Below are 13,161 nucleotides of genomic sequence, written 5' to 3'. Positions count from 1 at the left end.
TTCTGGTTCGTGGCAAGAACCTCACGTCCTGGTGACTACTAATGCTTTCACCTCAAACGTTTAACAGAATCATGACGTTCCAAAACCATGGACACCTGCCCCATCGCGGGGGGAAAAAAGATCAAAGCGGGTATCAAAAGAGTATATGCATTTATTAAAATGACATCAATAAAACATTTCAAGTGCGTTACTTACATATAAACACATTTATATTGGAGTTTCGTGAAACGGTTAACCATATATTGCCTGAATGATTCCGTTACATTTCCCTGCAAAATCTGATGGTATAAATGATGGACAGCACTACATCAGTCTTTATAAATGGACTGCAAACTGCATTATTGACCTTGTCGCATACTTGACTATTCCAATGTCATTGTGTATTCCTGCATGCATTTCTGCGTCAGTCACAAGAACAATATAATTATTTTCATGCAATGGCAAAACCTTTTGTTTTGTGTAGCCTAAATAGCCTACAGTATGTGACATAGGCTACTGAAGGAATCAGCTAAATTTTTACCATCACTTCTCACATGAAGTTACTTATGGTTGCAGAAATGTATTCTAGTATGTAGTATGATGGTGCAATATAATCTATATAATCTTGACAGCCATCAGCTTTACGTGAATGCAATCACGTAAGCAATCACAATAGCTAAAAATAGGTATATAGGCTACGGTGGTCCGTGGCAGTTGTATTTCTTGTATGTTAAATAGCTTATTATATTAAAGTGTGCAGCGCGGGAAGCCTTCCGTCCAAATAGCTCAATCAATGTGCATTAAATAGTCATATGTTGTTTATAAATGGAAATCTTGCATGTTTTTCTTTTTTTGCATGAGTAACACATGCTGCGGCTCGGCAGCGCGTGACAGCGGTAGATAATGCTCTGCCCCATTTCCTCGCGCCTTTGGTGGTAAGATAGAACTTCAACCGGAAGTTCTCCCTGGAGATCGTTGTCACGGCCTCCCGTCATTTTAGCCTTTTCCGCCGTTCGCTGGATCTCCAGTGTGGACTACCTGGAAGAAGAGATTTGCGTTTAACGAAACAACTCAAAGGCAGGTAACGTTACAGTTGTCGCCAATAGTTTATATGGTCTAATTTTAGCTTCCCCGAAGTGTTGTAACCATGTTTTCTGTTGAGCGCCGAGCAGCCTCGCCCTTTTGCTGTTGCTTACACGGCTTTGCATAATAGACACGTCGAAGTCGCAACCTTTTTTAATAGCTATTTTAAACAGTTCCGTTTAAAAAATGTTGTTCTGCTGGGTGGAGTGTTTCCAAGAGCAACCATCCCCCCATTGGAGTGGGATGAGTAGGGTCAAGCAAGGCCGAAGGCAGCGAGTGACCCACACTTATAGGCTATCTCACAAGTATGGGGGGAAACACAAACACAAAATGAATTTATTTGTTATTACAATGCACAAAACTAATAGGCTATCTCTGGGGATAACAGCCGAGCAATCATATTTGAACACACGGGAATAGGCTATAACACCAGTTTGGAAAACGATTGTATCAATATTTTCGGAATAAACAGTCATCTTAAATGCACAGCTACAGCCCCATACTCGGTAGGTTACTCCCGCTTTTTGCAGTTTTCTGAGAGACAACAGCTGTAGTTGAACCGATTTAGCATTTCGCGCCTCACACCCACGCGCCGCAGGTCCTCTGACCCTGTCTAAATGTGTCCGGGAGATCAACGTACGTGGTGTAATTAACCCGGGACCCGGCAATAAAAAAGCAACGGCCTGCAGGAGTTTGTTTTCTGTTTTTAGTTGCGTTTTATTGTGAGATAACAGATGGTAACCTTTGCCTTGCACTGCGCAGCTTGGAAACGGTCCCAGTCGCTAACTTCCTAAATCCTCCTTCAATACGAGGAGGGCTGAGAGAACGCAGCACCCTAGGGGACCAACAAGGCTCTGGAAAAAAGCCCTCCTGTAATTAGTCTCCCTGTTATAAATGTGAATATTTGTCTACTATTTAGGTCACCATACATAGCCTATGTAGAGGGGATAATGCAGCATTCATCTGATATAAGGGACTTGCAGATGATTAATCTTATTTGCCCACCTGCATTGGGTAATAGTTCGGCTGTTTGGCACACTAAAAAGCCGTTATTCTAACAAACTTCGCGCTAATTAGTTTTGGGGGAATCCTACGCTAAGCTGATGCAGCCTTCTTTTCCCCTTGCAAGTTGCCTTGGAGTCAGGGGTGGCATCTTGCAGCCTATATTGTTAATACGGTCGATGGGGTAAAGACGTCTTTTGAAGGCTTTCAATGTAGAACCGGTGGAAGCACACAGCTGCGGTTTGCCCATGGGAAGTTTAACGGCTTTTCTGGCCTTAACAAGGGTATGAGTTATGGTCAGCGGCGGGCTCCGCAGAGGCCCTAGGAAATGGAGACACGCCCTCGCGGTCCGTTCGTTTCACGTGTGAAGTCATCTTTGAGGTGACCGGCGCTTTTGGCCGAGGTTTCGACATTTCGAGAATATCGTTCTAAATAAGGGACGTCGTTCGAAGCCCTAGCTGTCAGTCAAAACGCGTAACTTATTCTGTGGCGTTCTGGTCGACTCTAAGCAGAACTTAATCCTTTAAGGTCAACAAATCCTTTTGCTTGATGGCTTTAAAAGTTTCCTTTCACTGCATTTCTTAGTGAAAATGACTGGCCATTACTGCTTTCATGTAAGGATTGACCCATACTAGAATATTCTTTCACTGTCTTGATCTCATAACTTTTAGTGTTTGGCTCACATCAGTTATATTTCTGTACGCAAGACAACATTTCTTTGCAAGAGAGGAAAGCAGAGGTCTACAGGGACTAAAGTCGCCTAAGAGGATGTTGCTGTTGCGGTGGCTCGGGGGAGGAGGAGACATATCGGCGACGGTATGAGGTGATATTTTTCGTGCCCCCTGGGGATTGTGGGTAATGTGTTTATGCAGATGGAGCTCTTACCTCAGGGGAACGGCACTCGGGAGTGGAGGTGCATGCACCTCCTGGACGCACACAGGTGTCTGTAGTACTTGCGTCTCAGATTCAGGAAGTCTGCAGGAAAGCACACAGGAGACATGCCCTCAATTTTTTTGCTGTACAGCTAAACCAAGCATGCACACACACACACTTGCACACGCATGCAAGCACACACACACACACAGATGCACACACGCTCGCATACGCACGCAAGCACACACACACTGGCCTACGCATGCAAGCACACACAAGCGCACTCTCTCACACACACACACACACACAAAGAAAAAAGTTCCCTGTGAATTTATAATGTATTCAGCCTGGAACCAAATGGAAACTCTGGGCTTTAACTTGTTGACTAAGAGGTTCCACACAACTGCGCATAAATTTGTAATATCGGGATGCACTGAGGCGTGTCTTTGCTCTTCCGAAATGTGGTGGCCCCTTCCGCACGGCCTTCATTTTAGATGAAGATGTGGCCCGCCTTGTGTGCAGAACAGATCTGTATGCAACAAGCGAAACCTGCCCGTATCACATATTCTTCACTTCTGACTGGGCAGAGTTATAAATGACTGGATCAGTGCAGAATTTTACTTCATACATCAGAGAATGCCATATAGGCTATATATACACACACACACACACACACACAGAATTGAAGAAACAATTCAAAGTTTAAAGAGAGTGGCCATTTAAAAAAATCCAGTAAGCTGTATTATTTAAGGTTCCTAATTAAATTTTAAAGTATAAAGCAAGAGAGTATTCAGAAATGCTATTTAAAAATTAAAAATAAAAAAAAATCTTTCATCTACATTCAGCTAAATTGTACTGGCTGATTCTTTTATTGTGAAGGATGAACATTTCTACCTGCTGGCCAATATAACAATTAAGTTTTCATCTGATAGCAGTGGAGCTGCCTCCTTCCAATAAACAGCAATTAGAGGCCGTTTCTGAAGAATTGCCACAAAAGGGGACTACAGGAAGAGATAACGACTCGGAGCGTTTTATTACTGGAAACAAAATAAAAGAACATATTGAAATGCTCAGATAAGAAGATTATGTTTTGTTGGAAGTTAGACACTGGGAGCTGTTCCCCATGACTAGATATTACGGATCAGCTAACATCACAGCTAAAAATTTATAAACATCCAAGAGGGCCGATATTATGGGAAACGCAATTTTGATTTACATTCCAGAAGCTCTCAAAAAGAAATCTCCCTTTGAGGTTCTAGAACACCAGCCTCAGGCAGCTTATCTAGTCAGCTGACCCGTGACCTCACAAATCAAGGCGAGAAGAAATAGAACCAGCGGGAAAAGTGTTTGAAATGTTAGCGTGAATGAAAGCAAATCCACAGTTTTTCTCATTCTGGACGGGTGGGAAAGCTGTGAAGCTGAACACGGACGTTCGCGTCGCAAAACGTAAATACAGTTGAAGTAAACATTTGAATTTAGGGTTGGAATTCTGATTTCGGAAATTCTTTGAAATCTGTGAACCGTGCTGAATGTTTATGCTGTTTTTTTCTTCTTCTCCTGTGTCATTCTTCAAGAAGTTACACATTTTCATAAACTGCCCCTGATTACGCTTTTTAAAGAAGTTTTTTGAGAAGTCAAACCAGTAAAAAATACAAAACCACACTCTACACTTAACCTTAGATCTGACTTCACGGAGTTAACAATGCTGTGAAATTGTGAGAAATAATCGCACGCACACACACCCACCCACACACGTACAAATAATCCAACTCTGAATAGTGCAATGATTGAAATAATTTCTATAATGACCGTTTGTAATGCGCTCTCTGAAGTGCTCCATCAGAATCACGTTGTTCCAAACAGCAGGAGCCTACTCTCAGAGCTGACCTCATGCCAGTGCTTACTTTTACAGAAACCCGCTCCCCATAAATAACGGACATTTCTGAACCCCCCCGCTATCTGTGAGGCCAAACGCACGGGATTGGCGGATAAATTTCGCGTGCACGTACCTGGCTTGTGGCCCTGGACCAGGAGGAGGGTGATGAGGAGGAGCAGGAGGACGAAGAGCAGCTTCTGTAATCTCATTTCGGCGCGTGGGTTTGGCGGAGAGCCTGGACTGAGGTCGGGGATGCGTGAAGACGGAGGAGAGGCAGAGAAAATCCTCCAGAGTTTCCCCCGGTGCGCAAGCTCACGGTTCACAAATGCACAGGCTCTGCTTGCTCTGCTCCAGAGTTAAAGATCGCACAGTCTCTGCTTGCTCTGCTCCAGAGTTAAAGATCGCACAGTCTCTGCTCCAGAGTTAAAGATCACAGTCTCTGCTTGCTCTGCTCCAGAGTTAATGATCACATCAGGAGAATTAGCGCTCAGGGTGGGGGGCCTGTGGGTATCCCTCTTTTTTCTTCTTCTTGTGAGTTCCAACTCCACAGAGTATAAACCTGGCACCCTGCTCTTTTTTCTTCCTTTCCTTCTTTTCTTTTGCTTGTATCCCCCTTCAGAGACACCAAATTTTCTTTCTTTTCTTTTTTTTTTTTTAAAAAAGGCACTTAGAAGAATTTCACCATGTCGACACCAATTGTCCCGTCCGTGGATGAGTGAGAAAGACCTCCGCAACAATGCAGCAGCTGTCAGTCCCCTCTTTTTTATACTGCAGGAGAGAGGGAGGGAGAGAGAGAGAGAGGGAGGGGTATGTAAAACAGAGAGGGGGGGGGCGGGTCCCCAACCCCCCCCCCCCCCAACACACACCCCCTATTTACAAATGTGAAACTTTGCATTGCACATATTGACCCCACATGTATAAGACAATGCAGCCAACAGGAAGCCCCAACCCCCTGCCCCCCTGTCCTCTCTCCCCTCTCCTTGCACCCCTCCCCCCACCCCACCCCCCAGCCCACTTTGTTTTGTGCATGGCTAATTTGACCCCCCCCGGCAGACCCTGGCCACTAGCTCGGCTGAATGGGAGGTAAACTGGCTGCAAAGTGGCGGCCATTGGCGAAGCTGTTTAGCTTAATGAGAGGCTATTGTGCCCGGCTGTGGTCTCTCCTGGTGCACTGGAGCCCCTGAGTGTGGGGTCTCCTGTGTGCTGGTGCATCTGGATCCTGTACACCCAAAAACACTGTGTGTCGGGGGGTGGGGTGGGGTGGGGGGGGGGGGGGGGATGGTTGGGGTCCGGGCGTTCCCATTGTGGGACCCTGACGATCCACTACAGAGACCGCTGCATAGAACTAATGTGCGTTTGTCCCGAAATTTCACAGAGCTAATTTGTTAGCCCGTTGCATGCGTGGCAGTCAGCGTGCTAATGACCTCAAAAGGGCTGTAGCCAAATTTGTTTTGGACACATTTGGATGATATGTTCCCCTTTGTGCAGGTCCTTCACCAGTGTGTGCTGAAAAGCCTCTTCTTTGTCTGAGAGATTTAACTTTAAATGCGGTGAGATTCACCCTGTCTACTGGCTTTAATCAGGGCCTGTGCTTGGATCCCTCAAAAGCCGAGAACACTATAGGCTGTTTTTGAGTAATTCTTCACGTCACTGATATAATAGACTGATAGAAGGAATACTCAGAATTCTACACTCATTCTGCTGTTGCAATCAGCAAAAATCTTCAACAAAAACCTTTCAAAAGAAACTTTTGGCAGCTCTGGGAGATTTAAAGCTCCATGAGAAAGTTCTTCTTCAGATTTCAGGGCCTTGGCTTGGTATGTGTTAGGAAATAACCAAAGAAATGGGTTTTCCTGGGTTTCATGGTCCAAAGAAAACCCAAATAATATTACATTACATTACATTACAGGCATTTGGCAGACGCTCTTATCCAGAGCGACGTACAACAAAGTGTATAACCATAGCCAGGAACAAGTATGACGAAAACCCTAGAGAGAAGTACCGGTCCAAGTACAGGGAACAACCGCATAGTTCAACTTGGACCCTGATGGTTAAACTGATTAACACTAACAACGAGAACGGCAACAACGCAATCTATGGAAAAATAAAAATAAATAAAAATACAAATACAATTAGTCGTTAAGACTGGCGCATCAACTAAGTCTCTAATAAAGTCTCTTACATGTTCACGTTAAATAGAAACCGAGAAGGTGAGCCGGCTCTGCTTTCTCAGACAGCACCCCAGTGCTGCTCTTCAGCGCACAGGCGGATTCGTGGAAAAAACCGCAGGATTGTGTCGCAAGGACTGTGTTCCTGGAAAGTGGACGAAGTCATGGTCTCACTCGGCAGTGCCGGGATGCGGTGTACGACCGGTATATGACTGGTGTATGACTGGTATATGACCGGTATATGACTGGTGTATGACTGGTATATGACCGGTGTATGACTGGTGTATGACCGGCGTGTGACCCGTACGTCTGGCAGGCAGCCTTCCGCCCGGAGTTCCCCACTCCTCACACAGCGTGGCACGGCACGGTGTGGCGCAGGAGATCCCCCGTTTCACCTCCTTTTTCCTCTGGACTCCCCGTTTGGACCTCCTTTTTCCCTCTGGACTCCCCGTTTCACCTCCTTTTTCCCTCTGGACTCCCCGTTTGGACCTCCTTTTTCCCTCTGGACTCCCCGTTTGGACCTCCTTTTTCCTCTGGACTCCCCGTTTGGGCCTCCTTTTTCCTCTGGACTCCCCGTTTCACCTCCTTTTTCCCTCTGGACTCCCCGTTTGGACCTCCTTTTTCCTCTGGACTCCCCGTTTGGGCCTCCTTTTTCCTCTGGACTCCCCGTTTCACCTCCTTTTTCCCTCTGGACTCCCCGTTTCACCTCCTTTTTCCCTCTGGACTCCCCGTTTCACCTCCTTTTTCCCTCTGGACTCCCCGTTTGGGCCTCCTTTTTCTAGGCCTGCACATTGGAATGAAATGTCTGGCCTTTCTTACAAAGTCCATTAGGATTAGGCCACAGCATGGCGCTAATGGGGAGACGGATGGGGACAGAAATCGCTGAGCGACCTCGCTTTTTCTCTCTCTCTCTCTCTCTCTCTCTCTCTCTCCCTCCTTCAAATGACCATTTGCTAACATGGGCTAGGACACAAAGGGAGGTCTTATTGTAGTTTTTGTCTTCCCCTTTGCATGAACGCCCTTGAAGAGGTTATTTATGATGTTTGCAAAAATGCCCCCCACACCCCCCCACTTCCGTGACCACACATTCCCCAGTGTTCAAAATGAGCTTCACTTCTTGACTTTTGATCTGTAGTGTCAGCTCTTAGTACTTAGTGTTTTTTTGTATTTTTATTTTCTGTTGTCGTAAAGATGACGCGATTCTCCTCACGTCTATCTGCGCCTGGTTTTCCTGCCTGAAGCGGAGGCCTGATTCTGGTGGTTTGCTGTTGCCGTATTTTGCATGCATTGTGCAGCATATTCTTTTCTTTTTCAAATTGATTATGCTAATGACCACCCATTGTTATTCGTATCTACCTGGTACCCATGGCAACCGGGCCAGCAGCTAAAGACTGGTGTTCTCTCTGTGAAAGACTGAGCTGTAAAGATTGGGTAGATCTTTTATTTCAACTTTTTTCTTTTTCTTTTTTTAGGTCTATGTTTGCTGTCTCAACGCATAAGAAGGAATGCATCATTACAGTGCCTGAACAATACAGAGATGGAACCAGCAGCCATAGTCCTTCTTACTCAAAGCCTTTTTGGTTGTAAAATGATCGGCATGTTGCTAAAAAAAAAAAGCAAAACAGCACTTTGGGATTGTTTACATTTGGGACGAGTGAGGTGTGCATGTATACAGTATCAGTGCGGTGTCACACTGAAAGTTGACGCTGTGTCTTAGTGTGTTGGCGAGTGGCAAGAATTTGTTTTCATTTGGGATTATATGTCATTACAAGGATTAACCCAACGGGGTCAAATAATCCCTACGTTACAATTTAGCCATTTAAACATTAAACTACATAAACTGGACAAGAATTTATAAACCAGATGCTGTAAAACCAGACATGCACTTTTTTTTGTTTTTTTTTACAATTTTCTGACAGATAGAAACAAGCACATTTCAAAGAAGCAGCATTCCCGTCTGTTAAAAGGTGATAGCTGTTTGATCGATGACCTCAACAAAACAGTGAAATTGCCACTGCGCATTGTGATTGTGGTGTCAAAGAGCCAATAAATGGCAGTTTAGACTGTAAGATAATCAGGTGTCACTGCTGCATTTCAAACTGGCTGTAAAGCAGATGATCTCCTGCTACTGACAGAACAAGAAAGAAACCAGATAGCCTACATCTCTCTCTTCTCTCTTTCTCTTCCTCTCTCTCTCTCTCGGTTCTATTCAGTTCAATGTACGTTATTGGTGTGAAATATATACTGTGTAGCGCACATTGCCAAAGCAAACAAGAAACACGCAAAACAAGTTGTGTCTGTCTTTTTGTATCTGAATTTGACCGTGTGAGGGAGAGGGGAGGTCTAAATAAACAAAACCTTCTGTCCTGATCTATACGTTATATGAGTCTTAAGGGTGGGACACCGTCACAGGAACACATCCCTGCAGATATACTGTCCAGATGGAAGGCGAGAATAGAAATAAAAACATGCCGATTCCCCCCCCCGGGGTACACCGTCAGCGGCTGGAAGTGCGCTGCAAATAGACACGTACTGCATGGCGGAGTGCTTTAAACTCTGTGCGCGGAGAACGCGGAGTTTCTGAGGAAAACGCCGGAACCAGGGGCTTCAGTTTGTCGTGCGACGTGTCGTTTGTTGCACATCAGGCAACAAAAATGACATTTAACTGCTGAGCCTGGTTGGGCTCGGGTCTGATTCGGATTTATCTGTGGGGAAAATAAAAGGCGAATGGCCGACAGAGCCGCTTTGCAGTCATTAGTGCATAAAGGACGGAAAAACGGGCTCGTTTCGTGGTCGTTATAGGATTTGGGGCCCCATCGCCTGGTTGAGATGTCGGACGTCTGTGTGTTCCCTAGACTTTCGCCGTCCTCATCACTGTGGAGGCCATTATCACCGATTACGTTCTGCATGCAGTCACAGGACAGAGCACTGGAAAAGTCAGGACCAAATTCAGACTAAACGCAGTGCATGCTTGTTCTTAAATTTTGAGTGTTGAATGTCTCGTGAAACTTTGTGTGAATGGTAGTCACTGACATAAAGGCCTGTGTTAGTAGATCCCAATAGATCGCTGTAGTTTAAGGAGATTTGTTGGTAGTAAGGTACAGAACTGAAATGTGCAAGGATCAGGTGTGGAGCTTTGATCATTTCTTTTGTATCCATGGAGTAGTAACTGTGCTGAATTCAGGTTTTAGGTGGTTCAGACTCATCAAACATCAAACTCTGCTGAAAGCCTTATCTTTCTCTCTCAGGAACATGTATGCATACTCAAACACAAATGCAAACACACACACACACACCCATACAGACACAGACACAAACACTCAAACACACACACGCACGCGCACACACACACACACACTCATACACACACAGACACAAACACTCAAACACACACACGCACACATGCACAAACACTCAAACACACACACGCACACAAACACACTCACACACACACACACACACTCATACACACACAGACACAAACACTCAAACACGCACGCACATACACAAACACACACGCGCGCGCACACCCACACACACACTCACACACACGCACACACGCACACACACACGCTGACCCAGGGCAGTTTCACACCACCGCTCATACAAGCGAAGGTCAGGCCAGTCTGACTGTGGGAAAGCCGAGCCCCCTGAAGGTACTGCCTGCTTTTCAAAGACGCAGGAATTCCACCAGGAACGGCCGCCGCGGCAGCCGGCACGTCGCAAACTTAAGGCCTTCGCTCAGCGCCGCGTTTCCGCAAAGGTTCAAAGTGAAAAACAATTAAAAGAAAAAAAAAACAACAGCAGTGTTACTGTCAAGTGCGGTTCTGTGATAGCGCTGTTTGTTCGCTGGCCTTGAGACAAAGAGCTGTCCTGCTTTAATTCCGGGGGGATTGTTGCTTGTCGGAGATAAGCGGGCGCAATCTCCCGCGTCCCGTGATAAGATTCTGCCAAGCCCGCGTAACGTGTGTTTACTGGGGGAGAGGGTTTATGTGACTCCCAGCACATCCAGCCCGGACGTGAACTCACAGCCAATCAGTCAAACGTTATACAACCGAGTGGAAAAAAGGCCCAAGGTTGGGTTCAATCCCATTGCTATTCAGTCAGTTGAAGAATATTGAAAAGTGAAATGAAATTCATGAATTGAACAAAACCTACCTGTAATGTCCTATCAAGGTTTTCCAAACAATTAATTGAATTTCAGTTTATTTCCTGAACTGACTGCACTGAAATGGAATTCACCTCAGCCCTGAACAGGATCGCTACAGAGTTTTAACAATTTTATCAGCTGTCAAATTTATTGTTGTGTATTGAACAGCTTGATAAGCGAAATGGTGAATTGTATCGATTTAAATTCTGCTTCAACAGGTTGGTTTCTGATGTGCTTGTAATGACTGGGATAAACACACTGGATTCGCTTGTGTCCACAGCGGTCCACCCCGCTCCCGTTTTAGGACCGTGAAACTGCATCTCTATTTCAGACGCCATTTTGGCTCGGAGGTGATTATTCGCGGTTTGGATTCCGAGCTCCTCCGTGTTTTTCATGACAAAGCCACGCCATCAGCATCTAATGAGCGGGCATTTGTGACCGCGGGGCGGGTCCCGGCGGCTAATTGGGGTTAAGCCCCTGCATAAGTCATTGATGTCGTTAATATGTGTAGTGCAGGTGAGCAGTTAGCCCTGATGGAGGTGTGTGTTCATGTGTGGGTGGGGGGGGGGGGAGGTGTCGGTGCGGTGTGTGTGCTGTCATATCTGTCACACCCAGACCAGGGTCTCTCTCCCTCTCTGTACGAAGTGGAACAGTGTGGACAAGTAGGTCTTGTTTTTTGTTCCGTGCGATTGAAAAGTCAGTATCTCTCTCATTCCCTCCCCCTTCCCCAATCTCTCTCTGCTCCCCCCCCCCTCTCTCTCACACTGGATTGTTTGCCTTTCACCGACCCTCACACAAAAAAAGGAGGGGTCGGTTTCTCAGGGTCCTCGTGTGAAATGTTAGCGGCGTGCTAACTCCCAGCCCCACTAGCGCCGCTCGCCCCTCCCCGCCATAAACCGCTGCAATGGAGGACCCAGCTGTGCTGTGTGGTTACGCACCAAGGCATTCTATCATGTGACACTCTGTCACAGCGATTTTGCTTCATCGCATGCATTGTCTTTAAATTACTGCCTTCACTGTGTTACGGTTTATGCAGGATTTTGAGATGTGCAGATAGAATCATTTGCATGCATCTTGCATGCACTGTGCAAACCCTGCACTGCCAGGTGTTCGCATTCCCATGCACGCTTGCAAAGCATGCATCACTCTACGGAACAATGCCGGGAATCTAGAGTCCCGTTTACGTCTGCGTTCGTGCTGATGTTTCAGTGTGCATTTACATGTGTAGATAGGACTCTGTCCTCTGCCTGCACACATCTGGGCCGTAGTTATATATGTTTTACACTCAGGTTATTACTGACTTACAGACGCTCTTGTCCAAAGCACCAGTGTTACCTTCAGGACTGCAGTAGTGAAATAGTGTCCCAGTAATGCCCCTTTGGAATATTCATAACCGGTAACTGCAACAGTTGATCAGTTGATCAAACAGCTGATCAAACCAACGATTCAGATTGTTCATTTTAAAAAAATAATATTGTCATTGCACTGCATGGTGTAGCACGTAATCATATTTATTAATGTGCTTTATTCCGTAAAAAGGGGATGACTCACAGGAATTAACAGATCTGAAATGGGGCCAGTGCAAACAGGATGTGGCTTCGTTGTCGCGGTCGCGGTTTTGACCCAGACGTACCCCCAGCTCCCCCCCACCACGCACCCCGCACCCTCGGTGCCACTTCTTTTTAGTCACACTTCACAGTTGAGGGGAGGCCACGGCCTGCTGGTCACAGTAAGAGAAACAGGAAGTGCCGTTAAATGCCCAGATGGAGGGTCCGACCCTAATCTGCCCCGGCTGAACCTCGCCGTGCCCCGTCCCAATTCGAAAGGGTATCGGTACAGAGCCGTGAGAATTGGCCCCGTGGGAGGGCCCAAAACCGCCCCACGAGAGGGGCCAAAACCACCAGCACTGTGGCCCTCAGTACTGGAGGGCCGCAGTGCACTCCCAGTGTTTTGATGTGTTTCAGCACTTAAGTGCTTAATTTACCATGTGTTGGCTAACACACACACACACACACACAAGCGAGCGCGCA

The 13,161-nt window shown here is 46.2% G+C and overlaps 1 protein-coding gene and 1 long non-coding RNA gene across 3 annotated transcripts; one reads left to right on the top strand and one right to left on the bottom strand.

Annotated features, from left to right (window-relative positions):
• Positions 1–133: 133 nt before the first annotated feature.
• apela (apelin receptor early endogenous ligand) lies at positions 134–5,070 on the bottom strand. Its single transcript, XM_064337493.1, has 3 exons — positions 4,947–5,070; positions 2,950–3,039; positions 134–1,017 (listed from the first exon to the last, which is right to left on the bottom strand). Exons 1-2 carry the CDS (start codon positions 5,020–5,022, stop codon positions 2,951–2,953), a joined length of 165 nt encoding a protein of 54 aa, XP_064193563.1. The 5' UTR covers positions 5,023–5,070; the 3' UTR covers positions 134–1,017; position 2,950.
• On the top strand, positions 2,435–9,766 carry LOC135255820 (uncharacterized). 2 transcript variants are annotated; one of them, XR_010330286.1, is made up of 3 exons: positions 2,435–2,887; positions 4,850–5,560; positions 8,454–9,766. It is a non-coding gene; the product is annotated as an uncharacterized LOC135255820 (long non-coding RNA). The 2 variants fall into 2 exon arrangements; XR_010330285.1 differs by having other exon boundaries at positions 2,442–2,887; positions 4,850–5,115.
• Positions 9,767–13,161: the final 3,395 nt, after the last annotated feature.

This window comes from Anguilla rostrata, chromosome 5, assembly GCF_018555375.3.
Source record: "Anguilla rostrata isolate EN2019 chromosome 5, ASM1855537v3, whole genome shotgun sequence".
NCBI classification, from domain to species: Eukaryota; Metazoa; Chordata; class Actinopteri; order Anguilliformes; family Anguillidae; genus Anguilla; species Anguilla rostrata.
The sequence above is the reverse complement of the archived record's forward strand: the minus strand, read 5'-3'. Positions and strand labels throughout refer to the sequence as shown.

What these genes read in the sequence shown, in the direction of transcription:
- apela (XM_064337493.1), bottom strand. Translation starts at nt 5,022, where the DNA reads ATGAGATTACAGAAGCTGCTCTTCGTCCTCCTGCTCCTCCTCATCACC. An exon ending in GGTCCAGGGCCACAAGCCAG is followed by an intron (nt 3,040 to 4,946) that starts GTACGTGCACGC and finishes GCTTTCCTGCAG; the next exon opens with ACTTCCTGAATCTGAGACGC.